The following is a 20,808-nucleotide window of genomic DNA, read 5'->3' on the forward strand; positions in this document are numbered from 1 at the left end:
CGGAGGCAACTAGGATTCATCCTCCGCCACCCGGACTGAGGCGAATCACTATGCGACCATGAGGACTTAGAGCGCATTGGGAATTGGGCATTCCAAATTGGGAGAAAAAGGGGAAAAAAATCCCCCCCCAAAAAAATACAAAAAAAAAGAGTCCTTCTACTAAAGCTAACCTGGAAGCCCTATGCTCCCACAACATGGTGCTACAGTTCATGCAGGCCTCTTCTGTGAGGCCCTGTTTCAGGTGCTGTAAGCCTAAGCAGGAGGGACAGCAGTCATGTCCATCATACTTCTGGAGAGTAGCTCTGCACCCGGTGCAGTTGTGGAATAATTGTTCCATCCTGACACGTACAGCACTTCCTGGAGGCCGAGCGAAAACACTCTGATTATCACTGTGACTCCTTGAACAAGCCCGAAACCAGGCTGTCCTATACAAATACATAATATAAATAGCTAATGTAGTAATAGTATGAATGAATGAAATTAGTAAAAGTTGTTTTTTTCAATGCTAACTAATATGCTAATTATCCAACTGTTCATTAAGTCGCACGAGCTTAAAAAACATAGACCGCTACACAGAACACAAAAACTCTACATCAGTATTGTACAGCTGAATGATCTGGTATGCTAGCAAACAGGCTATTAGCAAACACTGTATGGCTGTTCCACGGAGCGAAAACACTCTCACTAGCCAGTAGCCACTACAATACTATTCTGGAAGAACGAGAACGAACTCCGAATATATATAAACCACATATACTGTTTCCAGTATACTGTCTCCAGAATACACACAGATGAACGTAGCATAGTTACTCAATTTAAATTTTTGGGTGAACTATCTCTTTAAAAACAATTTTAGGAAAAAGGATACAAACTTTCTTAAGAAGTTTTTTTTTTCTTAAGTTAGATATTAAGAAGAAAATTGTAATTAAGAAGAATTGTCTTCTTAAAGGAATAGTTCACCCAAAAATTTAAATTCTCTCATCATATACATATCGATTCTTGCAAGATGGCACCACAGATGGCTGCTTCGGTGTGGAGCTCTCTAGCGTTTTTGTTACTTTTGTTTGTTTGTCATGTTTTTTGTCACTCTTTCCCAATCAGTTTCACCAGGAATGAACTGCTGAATATTCGGCAGAACATACCTGATAATTTTTTGCCGGTGTTTGATTATTCTGACGTTTTATTAGACATCTTAGTTGGAGACACAGCGGTGATTTACAAGCGATCCAAAAGATGCACGTGAGGGAAGCGAGCCGGTGCGCTTGTGAAGCTTCGTTAACACGGCTTCAGGACTCTCCTGCGAGTTTTCATCTGGCGAATGTCCGCTCCCTCGCCAACAAAACAGACAAGCAGCTTCTGCTCACTCAAACAAATAAGGACTTTTCAAGCTCCACTGCTATGTGTTTCATGGAAACCTGGCTGAATGAAGCCATCCCAGACAGTGCGTTACATCTGTCCAGCTTTCAGCTGTTCAGAGCAGATCGCATCACGGAGTTATCGGGGATAACGAGAGGTGGTGGAATATGCTTTTACACCAATGAAAGTTGCCGTACAGATGTAACAGCGTTGAAGATGTGCTGTCCTAATTTAGAGGTGCTCTTCATCAACTGTAAGCCTTTCTACTCGCCGCGGGAGTTTTCCTCGTTTACTCTGGTGAGTGTGTACACCCCGCTACAAGCGTGCGTGAACGCAGCGTTGCAACAGCTAGCTGATCACATCACAGACACAGAGCAACAAAACCCGGACTCACTTATTATTGTTCTGGGAGATTTTAATAAAGCTAACCTCACCAGTGAACTGCCAAAATACAAACAATACATCACATGCCCCATCAGAGAAAGACATATATTGGACCACTGCTACACCACTGTAAATGTTGCATATCGCTCTGTCCCACGTGCAGATTTAGGACTCTCTGATCAATGTCTAGTTCATCAAACTAAAATCAGCTAGGCCTGTAGTAAGGACTGTAAATAGATGAACCAATGAATCAGAGCTGGAACTACAAGCCTGCTTTGACTGCACTGATTGGAGTGTTTTTGAGGCTGCAGCCAAAGACCTGGATGAGCTTACAGATACTGTGACATCAAATATCAGTTTCTGTGAGGATATGTGCATCCCTGCTAGGACATTTTTCATCATGCTTTCACTAGCTTCATCATGCCAAAGAGGATGCTTACAGACTTGGGGATAAAATATTGTACAACCAGGCCAGGAACACACTTACTAAGGAATAAGAGTTGCTAAAAGAAGCTACTCTGAAAAGCTGAAAAAGCAGTTTTCAGCCAATGATCCTGCATCTGTGTGTAAAGGCCTGAAAAGCATCACCAAGTACAAGACACCTCCCCCTCACTCTGTAGAGAGTCAACTAATGGCTGATGAACTGAATGTGTTTTACTACAGGTTTGAAAAGCCCAGTCTCACACCCCTCCCCCGCTCTGATCTTCACTTCACACACACACACCAACACCTCCTGGAACCCCCCAATCTGCACTTATGATCTGTGAGGAGGATGTGTGCCGGGTCTTTCGGAAACAAAAGACTAGGAAAGCTTCAGGCCCAGACGGTGTTTCACCTGCCTGTCTGAAAGTCTGCGCTGACTATCTGGCCCCCATCTTCACATAGATCTTCAACTGGAGCAGTGTGAATTTTCCTGCTGCTTCAAATGCTCCACCATGATTCCGATCCCCAAAAACCCCAAAATCACAGGACTTAATGACTACAGACCTGTCGTTCTCACGTCTGTGGTCATGAAGTCGTTTGAGAGACTGGTTTTGGCCTACCTAAAGGACATCACTGGACCCCCTTCAGTTTTCTTACTGAGTAAACAGTTATGTGGATGATGCTGTCATTATGGGACTGCATTATATCCTGCAACACCTCAACAGACCTGGAACTTATGCAAGGATCCTATTTGTGGACTTCAGTTCAACCTTCAATACCATCATACCTGATCTTCTCACAACCAAACTGACCCAGCTCTCCATGCCCACCCCAATCTGTCGATGGATCACCAGCATTCTGACAGATAGGCAGCAGCTAGTGAGACTGGGGAAACTCACATCCGGGACCCTCACTATTAGCACTGGCGCTCCTCAGGGATGCGTTCTCACTCCACTGCTCTTCTCCCTGTACACGAATGACTGCACTGCAAAAGACCCCACTGTCAAGCTCCTGAAGTTTGCAGACGACACCACAGTCATCGGCCTTCAGGAGAAATACCCCATCCCCCCCCCCCCAAATCCTGAACAGCACTGTGGCAGCAGTGGAGTCATTCAGGTTCCTGGGCTCTATCATCTCTCAGGACCTGAAGTATGGGGACACCCACATAGACTCCACTGTAAAGAAGGCTCAGCAGAGGTTGTACTTCCTTTGCCAGAAGTTCAACCTGCCACAGGAGCTGCTGACACAGTTCTACTCACCCATCATTGAGTCTATCCTTGTACATCTATAACTGTCTGGTTTGGTTCAGCCACCAAATCAGACAGAGGGAAACTACAACGGACAGTTAGGACTGCTGAGAGGATTATTGGTGCCCCCCTGCCCACCCTCCAAGACCTGTACTTCTCCAGAGTGAGAAAACGTGCAGGTAGAATCATTCTGGACCCCACACATCCTGCCCATTCCCTCTTTGAACTGTTGCCCTCTGGTCGGCACCACAGAGCACTGAGCGCCAGGATATCCAGGCACAAGAACAGTTTTTACCCTCAGGCCATTTTCCTCATGAACAATTAAACTGCCTCATGACTCCCCCATAGTGCAATAATGTAAATTCATATCTCATGTACATATGTAAATTCACATAATTAATTCAATAACTGTACATACCCCTACCTTGCACATACTTTACCACTTGACATGTGCATACACCATCTGTTATATGTCCTATTATTTGCATGTCTATTTATACTCTTACCTTGTTTTATATTCTGTGTCTCACTGTAATGTTCTGTGTGCACTTGTTTCTCCTATCACCAAAGAAAAAATTCCTTGTGTACGTGAGAGCACTTGGCAATAAAGCTAATTCTAATTCTAATTCTAATATACTTACCCTTATGCCATCCCGGATGTGTATGACTTTCTTTCTTCAGCACAACACAAATGAAGATTTTTAGAAGAATATCTCAGCTCTTTTGGTCCATACAATGCAAGTGAATGGGTGCCAACATTTTGAAGCTCCAAATCACATAAATCAGCATAAACGTAATCCATTCGACTCCAGTGGTTAAATCAGTGTCTTCAGAAGTGATATGATAGGTGAGGGTGAAAAACAGATCAATATTTATGTCCATTTTTACAATATATTCTCCTCCCTGCTCAGTCAATCTCCACTTACGCTTTCACATTCTTCTTCTTTTGTTTTTGGTGATTCACATTCTTCCTGCATACTGGGTAGGGAGAAGAATTTCTAGCAAAAATGGACTTAAATATTGCTCTGTTTCTCACCCACACCTATCATATCACTTCTGAAGATATGGATTTAATCACTGGAGTCATATGGATTACTTTTATGCTGCCTTTATGTGCTTTTTGGAGCGTCAAAAATTTGGCACCCATTCACTTGCATTGTGAGGACCTACAGAGCTGAAATATTCTTCTGAAAATCTTAATTTGTGTTCTGCAAAAGAAAGAAAGTCATACACATCTGGGATGACCTGAGGCTAAGTAAATGATGAGAGAATTTTCATTTTTGGGTGAACTATTCCTTAAAGTTTTTTGTGAATCTAAACCCAGATATCTGGGGAGACAAGTTGAAATTAATGTTTGTGGTAACCAACATTTTTCCTCAAATGTTGTCAATTGAGCTTAACTTGTATTGAATCTGGAATGTTTATTTAAGTCTCTTCACTGTTTATTATGCATTCAAAGCAAAGGCCCTCAGGCCACAAAGGGTTAGGTGTTGATGTATAAAAAGCTGCTTGGAGCAGTTGACTAAGGCAAAGGTGTTATTTTAAAAACAATTTTAGGAAAAAGGATACAAAATATTCTTAACTTTTTTCTTACGTTTCTGTTCAGCAGAAGAAAGTAAGTCATACACATCTGGGATGTATGAGGGTGAATAAATGATCAAAGAATTTTCATTTTGGGGTAAACTATCCCTTTAAAAGATGTGTGGTGTGTGGTCAATGTTGACAATGATAATTCCTGATTGACTCTTGGATTTATTACTATTATACCCTCTTTTTTCAAACTTTTTCTTTTTGTTCTGGATCTGTGAAAACATAAAATTTCAAATAGATGCATGAACAATATTGGTTCGTAATTGCCCTTTCAGAGGTAAACGTGGTTTTCAACGTCATCCTCTGGTCAAGCTCTGGTATTGCATGGCCTATTTCTGTTCTTTGTACTAATACCTTTGGCTAGATTCACCAACAACACAATTTTAACCCTTTTTCTCACATACAGTGTCTCCTGGTGGACCAAAGTCTAAAGAAACACACTCTCTGAGCTACATGAAAACAGCACATGCTATATTAGACATTCACAAATCCACCAGTTGAACTGAAAGCGCTTGCCTAGGTGTGTTTGAATGGAGTTCTGTGCATGGAGATTTAATTGTTTCTAATTCAGAGACAAATGGAAAGAGATTCACAAATAGAAAATTGGTTCACAAATAAATTGAATGAGCTCACAAATCAATGTAAGGTTTATTTTCTTGATAATAAATAAATTCAGCCAAGTTTCTTGAATGAAACTCATTGCTACATAATGGAAAATGTATGTGTGTCGTCAAAACCTTCACTCTTAATGTTAAATGGCAGATCTAAATAGACACACTACTAGACACTACAACAGATCACTAGTACAGATAGTGCCTTTATAACACATGATTCATATTAGATGATCTTAAGAGCACAAAAAATAAATTACTACCCTATTTTATTATTAGTGTACAAAATCTGCTATGCCAATAATTTGGTTTCACATTATCTGAATGTATTTAATAAAAGCAAGGTAAAATTTATTAGAATGTTGCATTTTAGCACTTTTGTGTGAATGTTTTAGGAGGTACTAATACGGGTTCCCTTTATAATATACAGCATCATGTTCTGACAGTGATAACTGACTCATTGGTTATTGCCATCTTCAGAGGTGGGTAGTAACACGCTACATTTACTCCATTACATTCACTTGAGTAACTTTTTGGGGAAAAAATTTACTTATAGATTAGGTTTAAAAGTGGGTACTTTTTACTCCCACTCAAGTAAATTTCTAATGAAATTTTTGTACTTTTACTTCATTACAATGGGCAGTGTTCCTGACGTTACATTACTGGGTTTAATTTTAATTAATGTGTAATTTATTGAAAGATTATTGAATGGGACTTTTACAACAGCGGAAGTTCACACAGCTACGCGCGCTGTCACAGACTGTCACTCAAGCCGAGTCTATCACTGCTGCATCATCATGCTCTTCTAACTAAGTGAAACTTTTTTCGCTCTGCACAGTAAAAAAAATAATAGTTTCACCATGCAATGCCTTCATTTAACACCAAGTCAAGCAGATATTTCAAGATTAAAATTGCAGCTCCAATTTAAGGCAGCACGTTGAGGTAAGTTTTGGCTCTAATGATAATGCAGGCTTTTCTGTGACAAGGTGATGGTCATTTTCAGGGTGATTCTGTAAATATGGGCTCTTGTGACATCAGTTTTTAAGTGTACATTTTTAAATCTGCAGCAATATATCAGTGCACTTCGTCTTGCATCCCGAATGTCATAAGCAGTATTTACACATTTACCTTGTGCCCTCGTGGGAATACTGGAAATTGTTGCAGCTACTTCGGGCGGATTAACTGTATAAATCCATGTAAAAATCCACATTGTGTAAATGCCTTTTGCTCTGCCGATCACGTTATTGACAACTGGAGTGCGAGCAGACGGCATTTCACAGGCTGCGTACTCTGCGTTTAGGGAACGGAGGTACTGCTGTACAGAACTAATGTTCTAAATTCTTTCAACATTGAAAACTGTAACTACACTGAAATAACAACTATAAGAAAATAGCGAAAGTAGACATTAATAAAACATGATCTTGCTTTGGTTTATATTTCCCTGTGGGACATTGTTCACGTTTTCACTAACACAAGAAGACGACTGTGAAATTGATTGTTTCTCATCCACACATTCTCATATCACATCGCTTCTGAAGATATGGATTTAATCACTAGAGTTTTATGGATTACTTTTATGCTGACTTATGTGATTTTTTTGAGCTTTATAATGTTGGCACCCATTCACTTGCACTTTATGGACTAAAAGAGCTGAGAAATTCTTCTAAAAATCTTAATTTGTGTTCTAAAGAAAGGAAATCATACACATCTGGGATGACATAAGGGTGGGTAAATGATAAGAGAATTTCATTTTGTGAGAATGATCCCTTTATTGTCTCTTGTCAGATCTGGATGAATTTGTCAATAAGAGAGGTTTGGAAACCTTTCTGTGTTTTTGGTGATTCACATTCTTCTCTGCATATTGCCCCCTGCTGGGCTGGGAGAAGAATCTCTAGCAAAAAGTTATTTAAATACTGATCTGTTTCTCACCCACACCTATCATATCACTTCTGAAGATATGGATTTAACCACTAGAGTCATATGGATTACTTTTATGGTGCCTGAATTTGCTTTTGGAGCATAAACATTTTAGCACCCATTCACTTGCATTGTACTGACCTACAGAGCTGAAATATTCTTCTAAAAAACTTAGTGTGTTCTGCAGAAGAAGTCACTTGAGTACTTGAGTACTCTTTTAATTGGATACTTTCTTACTCTTACTCAAGTAATTATTTATGTTAGCACTTTTACTTCTACTTGAGTAATTATTATTATTTTTTTTAAAGTAATTGTACTTTTACTTGAGTACAGTTTTTGGCTACTCTACCCACCTCTGGCCATCTTTTTCAGATGTTTCCTCTGTGTACTGCACATCAACTTTGAGCACTTGACTTACCTGCTCCAAAACTCGGTGGTTCCAGCTCCAATACAGGACACCTTTTAAAATGTGTAATATGAGATTGTTTATTTTTCTTTGTCAGATTTCTTTTAAGTTACAATGTCATGCCTTGAAATGAAAGTGCAATACAAAATTTTAATAAACCGTAACATTGTCTTTGGGTTGACTTGCTTAAAAATGGAAATTCTGTCATTTACTCACCCTCATGATTTTTTAAAACCTGTACTATTTAGTTTCTTCTGTGGAATATGGGAATACATTGTAAAATGTAGATGATGCCAATGAGGCTGAAATGAAAGCGAGGCTGTCAGTCCCTAACATAATTCCTGACATCTCTTTTTGAGTTCCTCCCACAGAAGAAAGTCAGTCGTTTGGGTTTGGAACAACATGAATATGAGTATAAATGACGACTCATCTCATTTGACAAAATATTTTTTGTCATTTAGTTGACAAATCTTTTATTGAGTTCTATCAAGGCATTTTGAGGTAAATAGGTTTTAAAGAGTGTTTTTTTTTTTTTTTTTTAACACTTTAAAGCAAGTCCGTTGGCTAAAAGGTTTGATTTTCTGGTTAAAAATTCCAGGTTGTCATGCATGTAACTACAAAAGACAATAAATATGAGTACATTAATTTGCATACACAAACACTGGAATTGAACATTACAAATGGAGTGCTTGCATTTTGCTCAAGTTTGTTGTACATGAACATCCTTATTGCCACGTCATGGTGTTGTATAAGTTGTCTGGGATGGATACTCCAAGTCAGTGTAAGAGCATCCTGCACAAATGATTGGAAAAAATAACAGTTACATGTTAAAAACAAGTCCATTACTGTACAGAAAAGAACATGTTACGCAAACAAGATTGGGCCATGGAGCTTTGTGATGTTTTACCACCAGTAGCACAGAAGTCCCACAACTGTTTCCATCTTTTTGTGATGTGGAGCAGAGAGCACCAGTTCTCCAGTATCCTCGCAACTCTTTTATTATTATTATTATTATTATTATTGTCCTCTTGTATCTTACAGCCCATATAATTCCTGAGTAAATAAGTGAAACACGCATTGTTTCACAGGGTTAACATAATTATTTCTTGTGAGTAACATTGGACTGGTCTGCCGTAATACTAAGTGCTAAAAATATAAATCCTTTGAAATATTACTTCAATTAATTAAATATATATATATATATATATATATATATATATATATATATATATATATATTAACATAATGTGAAACCAAATTAATGCCATAGCAGATTTTATACACTGTGTAATATAGGGTATTAATTAATGTTTTGTGCTCCTAAGATCATCTAATATGATTAATGTTTTATAAAGGCACTATCTGTACTACTGATCTGTTGTAGTGTCCAGTAGTGTGTCTGTTTGGATCTGCCATTTAACATTAAGAATGAAGGTTTTGATGACAAAACTGATGATTTCCATTATGTAGCTATATTTTTTGTAATTAAAATTTTTTATTAAATCTTATAATAACAAGAAACACACACACACATATATATATATACACACAAAACATTTAAACCCCACAACAACCCCACCTCCCCAAAAAATAATCCTGTGGTCACACATAAGTAAATATATACATACATACATACATACACATACATATACACACATAATAATCATACTCACTTAAAAACTATACTACAATACTCTCTCCACACCCCACCCGAGAGCCCCCCAAAAATTCCAAATACCTGCCCTATTTCCGGACAAACAAATCTAAATCACCCCGTCTTCCCAAAGACACCTCCTCATAAGCCGCTACCCTCCCCATCTCCGTGCACCACTCCGGATATGGGGGCGCACCAGCTGACCTCCAACCCCTCAAAATAACCTGCCTGCCGATTATCACACAGGTCAGAACCCAGTTCTCAATATGGCCATCCCCCATATCGATGACCACCCCATCGCCCAGAACACAAAGTCTGGGGCAAAACGAAACCCGAGTGCCCACCATGTCGCACACAAAATTCTGAACCTTCGACCAGAATTTCTGAATCTCGACACACCACCAAAAAACATGGGCCATGTCTCCATCCTCCGATTGGCATCTTCAGGAGGTGGGTGTGTCTTTAAGATCCAGCCTATACAGTCTAGAGGGGGCCCAATAAAATCTATGCAAAATTTTGAATTGTATAAGACGCACCTTACATCTCTAGATGCAGACTTAATGTTTTTAAGAATCTTCACACTCCTTCCTCCAATGCCAAGTTGAAATCTTTCTCCCATACTCTCTTGAGAGAAATTAAGGCTCCATCCCCCATACTCTGAATTAACAGGGAGTAGTACACTGATGCCTCATGACCTTTACCAAAAGCTGCAATCACCTCTCCCAAATCATCTGCCTCCTTAGAGGGGTGTGTGCTACTCCCAAAAATAGTACAAAGCAGGTGGCGCAGTTGTAAATACCTATAAAACTGAGGTCTGGGGATCCCAAAATGTTGGACCAAATTTTCAAACAATCTCAACACTCCACTTTCATATAGGTCACCGAGCGTAGCAACCCCCCTCACAATCCACTCTGGCCAGCAGAAAGGGGACTTGCCAATACACAATCTTGGGTTCTGCCATATGCTCGAGGCAACGTTTAAATAAGTGTCCAATTTAAACAATCTGGACACTTTAGTCCATACCAAGTGTAAATGCAAAATAACGGGGTGTAGCTTAACTTTTCCAATTAGTTTGATAGAGATGCTTTGTAATGGTGAAATAGGGGCAAGAACTGCCTGTTCAATAACAAACCATGGAGGGGCTCTCTCAGGTGGAAGTGACCAAAGAGCCAAATGTCTGAGACTGAACGCATTGTAATAAAACAAAATCTTGTGTAGGCCTAGCCCACATTTGTCTATCGGCCTATGTAACTTATTAAAATGCAATATGGGACATTTACCATTCCAAATGAAGGACTTCGCTATGTTATCAAATTGCTTGAAATAAGAGAGGGGGACATCTACAGGGAGAGATTGTAGCAGGTAGTTACATTTTGGAATACAATTCATTTTAATAACATTAACCTTCCCAACCATCGATAAATGTAACGAAGCCCACCTGCACACATCGCTCGAAAACCTTTTTATTAAAGGGTCAAAATTAACACTAACTAAATCAGACAAATTTGCTGGGAATAAAATCTCCAAATACTTAATGCCCTGTTTGGGCCACTGGAAGGTGCCCGGCTGGAAAGCCATTTCTGGACATTACGCTGTCAGAGCCAAAACTTCGGATTTAGACCAATTGACTTTGTATCCTGAGAACTTGGAAAAGGAATTAATAATTCTGTGGAGGCAAGGCATAGATCTAGTAGGTTCAGAGACAAATAATAAAATATAATCTGTGTAAACCAGAAGCTTATGCGCCACACCTCCCGCAACCACCCCTGGAAAATCATCCTCCTTTCTTATCGCGGCTGCTAATGGTTCCAGGGCAAGACAGAACAATAATGGGGAAAGACGGCAACCCTGCCGAGTGCCCCTATCCAGAGTAAAACAATCTGAAATTAATCCATTTGTTTGTACCGCTGCTACAGGGACTTAATCCAACCAATAAATGTACTCCTGAACCCATACATTTCCAAAATCTTAAAAAGATAATCCCATTCTACCATATCAAACGCCTTTTTGGCGTCAAGTGAGATGGCAGCGACCGGAGACTGATCATTTGCTACTGACCACATAATATTGATGAGATGCCAAAAATTTCACCACCAGCAGATTTCACTGAGGGAATGATAGAAAGAGACTCTCTCTGCTTTATATATCTAGCCAAAAGCTTCCCTGCTTTGTCCCCCGACTCAAAGTATGACTGTCTTGCCCTGAATAACCGAAACTCCACTTTCTGCGTCAAAATAGTATTATATCTATATTTCAATCGGGTCAAATCTCTGAGGCCATCAGATGACATACGGTGCTTCAGCTCTGCCTCTGCACTTTTAATATTTCCTTGCAACTCCACGACTTCTCGTGCTTTGAATTTTTTGATGAATGAGGCATACTGTATGATCCGACCCCTAAGAACCACCTTAAGTGCCTCCCAAGCCACGCCCACAGAGGATACCGAGGACCAGTTGGTCTCCATATAAACAATGATTTCAGTCTTTAACATTTGTTGGAAATCAGGATTTTGCAAAAGGAATACATTAAGGTGCCAACTATATGATTTATTTTTCTCTATATGTGGCAACACCTCTAAACTCACCAGGGTGTGATCCGAGACTAAAACGTTTCCAATTGAGCAATCAACGACAGATGAAATGAGGGATTTGGATATCAAAAAAAAAAAAAAAAAAAATCTTTTCTAGAATAAATCTTATGAACTGATGAAAAAAATGTATAGTCTCTACCAGATGTTTTCAGAAGTCTCCAAATATCTGTAGGACCAAGATTTTTACACATCCTGTGAAGCATCAGCGTTGCTCTAGGGGGCTTACACACTTTTGCTTCACTATGATCAAGGACTGAGTCTCCTCCCAAAATTATATCATGAGGGGTGCCAGCGACTTGCAACATCCCTTCAAGATCTATAAAAAAGCCCTGATCATCAGCGTTAGGTGCGTAAATGATAGCCCAAATAAAACTTTGCCCCTGAATTTCTGCTAAAACAATAATGACTCTTCCTAATTTATCTTTAATCTGTTTGAGACATTTGAATTGTAAATGTTTATTTACCAATATAATGACTCCCTTGTTCTTACTTGAGCCAACACTAAAGAAAACATGTCCACCCCATATCTTCCCAAATTTTTCAGCTTCCTGCAGGGAAAGATGCGTTTCTTGAAGAAACACTATATCATATTTATTACGCTTAAGAAAAGAAATAACCTTCCTTCTTTTTATGGGGTGCCCCAACCCATTAACATTCCATGTGGAGAGAGATAGTACACTCATAATAACATCTGACATTTTGATATAATAGAAAAATAAATTGTGTGCCAAAAACAAAATTATGAAGACCACATTTCAACATTAATGCAACAATAAAACCCTGAACTTCCCCCCGAACAAAACAAACAGAAAAAAGAAAAACGTGCGTATTAACCCCGCGTACGAAAGCGCCAACTTTGCCATCGGATTGCTCAATTTTGCCTCATAAATTTGTAAGGCAAAATTACATAACATCAAATATTTTGTAAAACAAACCCCAGCCAATAGGCAGAATAAACACAAAGAACGTGTAGACTCATTCACAGAACTGTCTCGAAGGTGTGTTCCTTCACAAAACAAATTCCAGCCGATATAAAGCCGTTCATTTTCCTCGGACAGACAAACGATGACGTAATCATTCCAATGTCCCATGAAAATACTCCACAAATCATACTCCAGCCAACAGGAGGCATAAGCACAAGGAACTGACAGATTCATCCGTAACTGTCCCGAAGTAGTTTTATTTAACAAAACAAGCTCCAACCGCTAGGCGGAACCAGCACAAAAGGAAACGAAACACGCATCCCGGTTCCTCGGATGGTCAAGAGTCAATTCACTCAGAGGCTGCATAAAAGTATATCTCATGATTACACAGTCCGCCAACTTTATAAAAGACATCCTTTGTGTGAGCATATAGATATATTGCGGTCATCCGTTGTGTCTATTCTCAATCTGCCCGGGAACTTCATTGTAAAAGTGATCTTCCGTCAATGCAAAAGTTTCTTTAAGGAAAATGTTAATCCACAAAACAAAACAAACTCCAGCCGCTCGGTGGAGCCAACACAAAAAGAAAAAAAAATGGCGCCCAGCTTCCTCCGAAAGCCAGAGTATGTATAGTGAGTCAATCCACTCACAAGAAAAACACCCAATGGTTACTCACCCATTGTTTCAATAAAAGACATTGCCTGATTGGGACATGTAAATACTTTGTTGCCATCCTTGGTTTTTATTCTCAGTCTGGCCGGAAACATCAGGGCAAAAGTGATCTTCCGCTGATGTAAGAGTTTCTTGCATTCCTTGAACCGATCGCGTTTCACTCGTCAAGTTCGCAAAGTCCGGGAACAAGAAAATATTGTAATTCTTCCAAGAAATCTTTCCTTTGCTCCTCGCCTGGCGCAACACGAGATCTGTATAGGATGATCTCAAAAATTTGGCCAGAATCGATCGGGGCCTTCTGTGAGCTCGCTTGATTTCCAGCTTGTGGCCTGTTATATCGAGCAGACTCGGGAAAAGCATTTCTAGAAATTTCACCATATCTCTGCCCTCCTCATGCTCAGGAATTCCAACAATTCAAATGTTATTCCTGCGGCTTCTATTCTCAAGATCTTCAAGCTTTTCAAGAACACTTTCCAAATCAACTTTGGTCATGGGCGGATTGGTGGCTAATTCCCTCTCTGATGACTCCAAGTAATCGACTCGTCTTTCAACATCTGTCACTCTTGTGACTAACTCAGAAAATGTTTTCAATTTTTTTCCATCGCCGTAATCGATCGACGTATTACAGCGAGATCCTCCAAGTACGCAAGTACCTTCATCAACATCACCGACATATTGGACAGTTGACGCTGGATTCCTTCTCCCGCCGCACCATCCAAATCGAGTCCCCGGCCACAGGCCTGTCTGGGCTTTCATCTTGAACCCGTAAGTGTCTTTTAATGTCTCCAGAGCCCGACGATTTTTACTTCTTTGCCTGGTTTACCTCAAACAGCAAATATGTAACTGGGTGTATCGAATTTCACCAGATTATATCATGAAAATAATTTTAAAAATTAGCAAAGTGCGCAGAGCTAACTCTCACATGTCTGCCCTTCGCATGGCGTCACGTGGCTCCCTCCATTATGTAGCTATATTTAGTTTCAGTCAAGAAACTTGGTTAGAATTAAAATAGCAGACTCATACAGTCAGCCAGGTTAGCTATAAAGCTAATGACAGGACACTACAAATGGGCAATTTTCAGCTGTCAACATTTAACAAGACATTACACATGTTTATAACTGAGAGAAAATTATACAAACCTTAAATCACAGTATTCCTCTGATGGCGTCCGTTTCTTTAAAAGTTTGTGGCATGGGAGCTTATCTGTATGTGCTTGATTCCATGCTCATGAGAGCTGTGACTCTGGTCCCGCCCTGATAGTAAAACAAAGTGTGATTGGTTGAAGATAGAACCTGCTACGTTTGGTCCGAATAATGTGGCCATTATCTGATTGGCTTGAGTAGACAATGGGTGGAGTCCACCTATTTGTGGACTGCCCACAGCTCTGGCACAAGAAATGTTTCAGAATTCACACTAGGGATGGGCGATACCACTTATTTTCTTTTCGATCCAATACCAAGTACTTTTAGGCCGATATCGATACCAATACCGATACCTCTATTAAATTGAATTTTTATGAATTCTTTAGATAATATGAGTACCTTTATTATTACTTTATATATATACATATATATATATATATATATATATATATATATATATATATATATATATATATATATATGTATATATATTCTGTTTTCTGCCTAAACAGAAAATTATTAGGCTTCTTTGTTTACCCTTTAAAAATTTGTTAGTATAAGCCACATATAAAACCCCTAAATTAACCATATATATTATTATATGGCTACTATTACCAAAACCAAGTTACCATATGGATACTACAGTAATGCTGTAGTAAAACCATGGTTAATTGTATCAAAATCTTGGTTACTGCCAAAAAAAAAAAAAAAATGGCTGCTACAGTCGTGGTTACTAGTCATGGTTAATACAATATTACTACAGTAAATTCATGGTAAGTTTTCATAAGGGTATCATTTATTAACAAGGATTACAGATCATTATTAAAGTTTTATCAACTCTGAATTTAAAAAATGTCATTACTTGTGAATAACTCCAGATGCTGTTTTCCGGTCATTATCTCAGGAAAACCCTGCTCCCTCTTTGAACGAGCACTATGACTGAAAGAGTGAGCACTATGACTGAAAGAGTGAGCGCTGTCTGTGACTGCTGGTGTATTTTAGCATTTCTGCACCTGAAGATGACTGAAGAAAAAAATAGTTCCGTTGCCATGCAACAATTCGCTCATATATGTTTTTTTTCCACTTCGAAGCTTATGCATTAATATTCATGTGATTTAAATAATATCACTTGTAAAAAATAAATAAATAAATAAATAATAATAAAAAAATGTAAGAATCGATATTTTTATGTGAGGATCGATATTCTTGATACCACATCAGTATCGGAAGTATCGATACTTTAGTATTGATCCGCCCATCCCTAATTCACACATGTGAGCTGCATCCACAAATGCACAGCAAGAGATCCACAAATAAATGCTGGACAGAGTTGTGTTTGTGAGTTAAAAATATATATTTGTAAATAACTTTATATTTGCAAATCTCATTTGATTTATTTGTGAATTCACTTTACATTTGTGAAACTCCTCACACATATTTGTAAATCTCATTCTTTTTATTTGTGAATTAATTCCATTTTTGTGAAACTCCTTACATTTATTTGTGGATCTCATTCAATTTATTTGTGAACCAACTTTCTATTTGTGAATGTCTTTCCATTTGTCTGAATTAGAAACAATTCTAACTCCACATTTGTGGCCGGCAGGCACTGTGTTAAACTCGTATGCTGTTTTTAAAAAGGGTTCATTAGTAAGTGACTTGAACCTGATGCAGAAGTAAATAAACTACGTTTTAAAATATTCGTTAGGGGTTTTAGTTCTCTGAATAAATACAGGTCTTATATAGAACTTTTTCACACTCCAGGTTTTGCAACGCGGAAGTAAACGTTTGCAGGGTAAACTTCGACAGCGTTGAATGAAAGTGAATGGGAGATCACAGTAAATATTATTTTCACTTACCCATTTACTCCAAGACCGAAAGAAAAAATCCATTATTACGTTTGAATGACTTTCCAGAAGAGGAAAAAAAATAGAGAGAGCTGGGTTAAAACAGTCAGATGGGAGAAGATGCCAAATCTACTGTCACTCTCTCAGCATCTGTAACAGAAACCCCCTCGCAGCTGTGGTAATTCGTTTTTTAAAACTAATTCCAGGATAATGTACCACAAAGCAGAATGTTATATATTTACACTCAATATAAAAAAGGTATAATATACAAAAAATTGCGAGATTTACGGTGATAAATAAGGCGGAAACGCGTCATCACAGTCTGTGAAAAATGTCTATACCATACCAGCTATAGTGCAGGCCGCGTGCTCGCAGCGCTCTTGATTCAGCGGAAACGCGCCCTACACGCGCTCGTGTGGCCGCGCGACACCTACCGAAGCTAACAGCTAACAGCTAAACACCTCACCGTTAAAACGTCTCACTGTCATCTTCACCGTAGGTTTAACGTCTAAATAAACACACCGACAGCTCTTTTAAATGTTCATATCGCATTCTGTGTTATTTAGAAAAGCGTCAGTGGAGAAAGTTTTTTAATAACTGTTGTTTGTTTTGTTTTTGTTGTGTCAGACTAGCAGCGACTCAGTTCTGATTCTTTTGGTTGTTAAACTTTTATAACAACTAAACAGCGTCTTGTGAAGAAAACCAAAACTGCATTTGGTCTTTGAGGCTCTTGAATGTTGTTACACTGTGTGTAAACCCTACTTAGTAACGTAACTGCAAATATTATGTGGCTGTGTCTTAAAACCTAGTGAGCTAGCTACCTACCTAGACAGCACTTCACTGGGAGCATCACATGCGCGTCCAGAATTTTGGGGTTCACTGGGAACGTGTCTATAATGCCTTAAAATGCTGTCTAGGTGGGTAGCTCAAGTAGGGTAGCAAGAGTCTGTAAGAGGGTGTCTGTTGCTGTTTTTGTGACATATTGTGTTCTGTGTCTGCAGTCCAGCCAATGAGTGATCATGTCTGGGATGAAAAGAAAAATAGAGGACAAAGATCCTGATTATGAGGACATCACTCAAGTGCAGGAGAACAAGAGGAGTAAAGTTGTGGAGCAGAATGGTAATATTTGGGTTTCTAACTTAAACTATCTAACAGTGAAATATAATAACCCACAGCGGTTTATATGTGACTTATGTTTTTCACCTCTGCTCGTTTGATAATTACCAGCCCGTGATGCTGCAGTGCAGAAGATTGAAGCCATCATCAAGGATCAGTTTGCTCTGGAGATGAAGAGCAAGGAGCATGAGATTGAGGTTATCGGACAGGTAGACGTCTATGTACCACTCACTTGCCCTTTACAGTAAGACTTGAAACACAGTGGACTGGTTTCCAGGAAAGAACTTCATCTTAGTCCAAGGCTAACTGTCATAGTCGGTGATGATTCACCATTTATAGTCGTATTGTAGTCAAGAAGTACTCTTAATCTGTGTTCTGAAAATTAATTCAGTGTGTGTGAAATGGGCTGCATTCCACTTCATTTTAAACTTCCCCAAGCACTTCCCCTCGGGGAATCCCCACTGCCATTTTGGAAGACCGTTCCACTTCGTTAAGTGAGCGAGGGAAGTTTCTGTTGACAGACCCTCAACCCTCAATTTTGACAGAGGGAGCGAGCCTACTTTGATGTATGCTTCAGGCAGCTCCATATCCCACAATGCAACTCGACTGTGACGTGACAGCATATCACGCTTTATCAACCCCACCCCCACACATCAAGTGAAGTTAGATCAGTTAAGCAGTTAAGAAAAGTTACATTGAGATTTAACATCATAATACTTGTAGCTACCTTACACTGACTGTTCGTTACACAGCCATAGCTTGTGTTCATTGTGATGTTACCATTTTCGTTTGTGTAAAACTTGATTAATCCATACTAACTATTAATTGCAAAAAAAAAAAAAAAAAATTCTTAAAAGACCAGATTTATACATAAGTCTCTGAAAATACAACTAAACTTTACCTAAATCTGTGATTGCATCAGTCTCCGAAAATGCTGTTTTCTCAGGTGCATAAAGCACTAAATGAACCACAAATTGACATCAGCCCTCAGCATGCTGCAGGTGATCAAGGGCTTAGGGTGTTTCAGTTAAACCCATTGCATGGTTTCTGCCAGTAGTGGGCACTCGCGCAAGGTAAGCAATGACATTCGTCCAAGTCCACGAGACAGAGGAAGTTAGTGAGGGAAGGTCATAAAAATTTGAAGTGGAACCCAGCCCTGGTTTAGATGTATTCTAACTAGGGTTGTGAATCTTTGGGTTGAAAGCTAATTGATTAGATTCATGATTCATCCGTTTTCGATTCAGTTCAGAAAGATTTTTTGAAAATTCAGAACGATTCGATTCACAATGAAATTCGATTTTCGATTCTGCATTATTTTTTATTTTTTATGCATTTATAGGATTCTTAAAGTGCTCACCCTAATGTGTCTTTGGCAAGAAAAAGAAAGACAAAATACCTTATAGAAAAAAGTTTCACCGCAACGACAGCATTTTATTTCAGTAGTGGCCACGCAAAGGCTGCATTTTAAAACGTAGGCAGCTGAGTTGCTGCCTAATCAGTTAATGCTTAACCGACCATGTTTTTGGATGAATGAAACTCTTAAAGAAACTGGTCTCAGTACAGTTTGAAAAGCACCTTGGTTTCATCCTACCTCTGTATACAGCCTCCGTAAGCAGCATTTTCCAGTTTTCGGATGCAGACAATGAGTTGGCAGCTGTACAATGCTTTGAGCGCATTTCACTCGAGACAAGAGAGCAAGTATGGCAAGCCACGAGTCTCAGAATAACGCGACAGTTTTAACACTAGTACATGTAAAACGGCGTATTTTGCAGCGTTCGAAACAACCATAAAGCCGTAAGTACAGCGTTGTAATTTCAAACGCCGTAAAGTAAGTTAGAAAATAGTTTAAAAGGGCGTATTAGACTGTTTAGTGTATGTGAAAAGCACAGCTTTTTATGCTGTTTGGCTTTGCATGTGACGCCGTAAAAAACACTGTTTTTGGTTGCACAAAAGCGCCGCAGTTGTGGTGAGAAGAATAGCATCTCAGAATGCTGTTCTGAGATGCAGGTTTGTGCTATTTTGGCATCACGAGGGGGACCTACACAATATTAGGCAGATGGTTTTAATGTTGTGGCTGATCAGTGTAGATGCAAAATGAAGCTATTATTATTATCATCATAATCATTATTTTCCAAAGTAAGCTACAGTGTGTGTAAGATGAAAATACACATGGAAAGTGCATATGTTACTAACTTGTTTTTGGGTATTTTACTTGAGTGTTGCTCACCCTTTTTCGATCTCTAATTTCTAATATTGTGCACTTACATCTGCTATTTTAGTGAATATGGGGATATGGGGCAATTTCGGACACAGCAATGGTCTATTTGTAGTAAATATCCATTGTTATTTTTATTGTATGAAAGTAAAAATTTTTTATCAATCATTATCACATTGGAATATTACCATTGTGATAATTTATAACATATGAAGGCATATTATTATATCAAAAGAATATGAACAAGTTTAGTCAGTTTTTTTTATTTATTTTTTTTATTATTGAATACGGTTGAATGTCTATTGAAGCTGGTTTGCACCACAGATGATTAAAAAAGTGATTTTGTAAGTCATAATGATGAGAAAGTATCTCATTACAATGAGAAACAAAGTCATTATTATGAAACCGTTTCTTAGTGTTTTGAGATACGGTACTAACTTTATCTACAAAATTTATTTTTTATATACAAATTAGTCTCCATGTCTGACTTATGGAAGTCATTTGTCTTTTTACCCTTTAAGTTCAGAGCCTAGTTGCTCAAATTAATAATGTGCTGAAGTGTTTGCTGATCATATTATTTATGGCCGAGTTCGAATCTCTTGCCTCTTGAGTTTTAATATTTAATTTGTATCTTGCATACTTCTGCCATTCGATCTAATAATACCACTTATTTTAATCTGAACAATGATGCCAGCATCATTTAGTAAGTTTACAT

General features: G+C 38.6%; 1 protein-coding gene and 1 long non-coding RNA gene across 4 annotated transcripts in view; one reads left to right on the forward strand and one right to left on the reverse strand.

Annotated features, from left to right (window-relative positions):
- Positions 1-8,032: 8,032 nt before the first annotated feature.
- On the reverse strand, positions 8,033-16,919 carry LOC127441918 (uncharacterized). The gene is made up of 3 exons (XR_007897413.1): positions 16,775-16,919; positions 14,913-15,026; positions 8,033-8,726 (listed from the first exon to the last, which is right to left on the reverse strand). It is a non-coding gene; the product is annotated as an uncharacterized LOC127441918 (long non-coding RNA).
- The window catches only part of yeats2 (YEATS domain containing 2), a 79,978-nt gene continuing 75,972 nt past the window's right edge, over positions 16,803-20,808 (forward strand). Inside the window, exons 1-3 of one of the 3 annotated variants that reach the window (XM_051699473.1) lie at positions 16,803-16,940; positions 17,764-17,881; positions 17,990-18,087. In XM_051699473.1, the coding sequence (XP_051555433.1) occupies positions 17,782-17,881; positions 17,990-18,087 (198 nt within the window). In that variant the 5' untranslated portion in view covers positions 16,803-16,940; positions 17,764-17,781. The other 2 variants (XM_051699474.1, XM_051699472.1) reach the window with 2 other exon arrangements.

Source organism: Myxocyprinus asiaticus, chromosome 6 (assembly GCF_019703515.2).
Source record: "Myxocyprinus asiaticus isolate MX2 ecotype Aquarium Trade chromosome 6, UBuf_Myxa_2, whole genome shotgun sequence".
Taxonomy (NCBI): Eukaryota; Metazoa; Chordata; class Actinopteri; order Cypriniformes; family Catostomidae; genus Myxocyprinus; species Myxocyprinus asiaticus.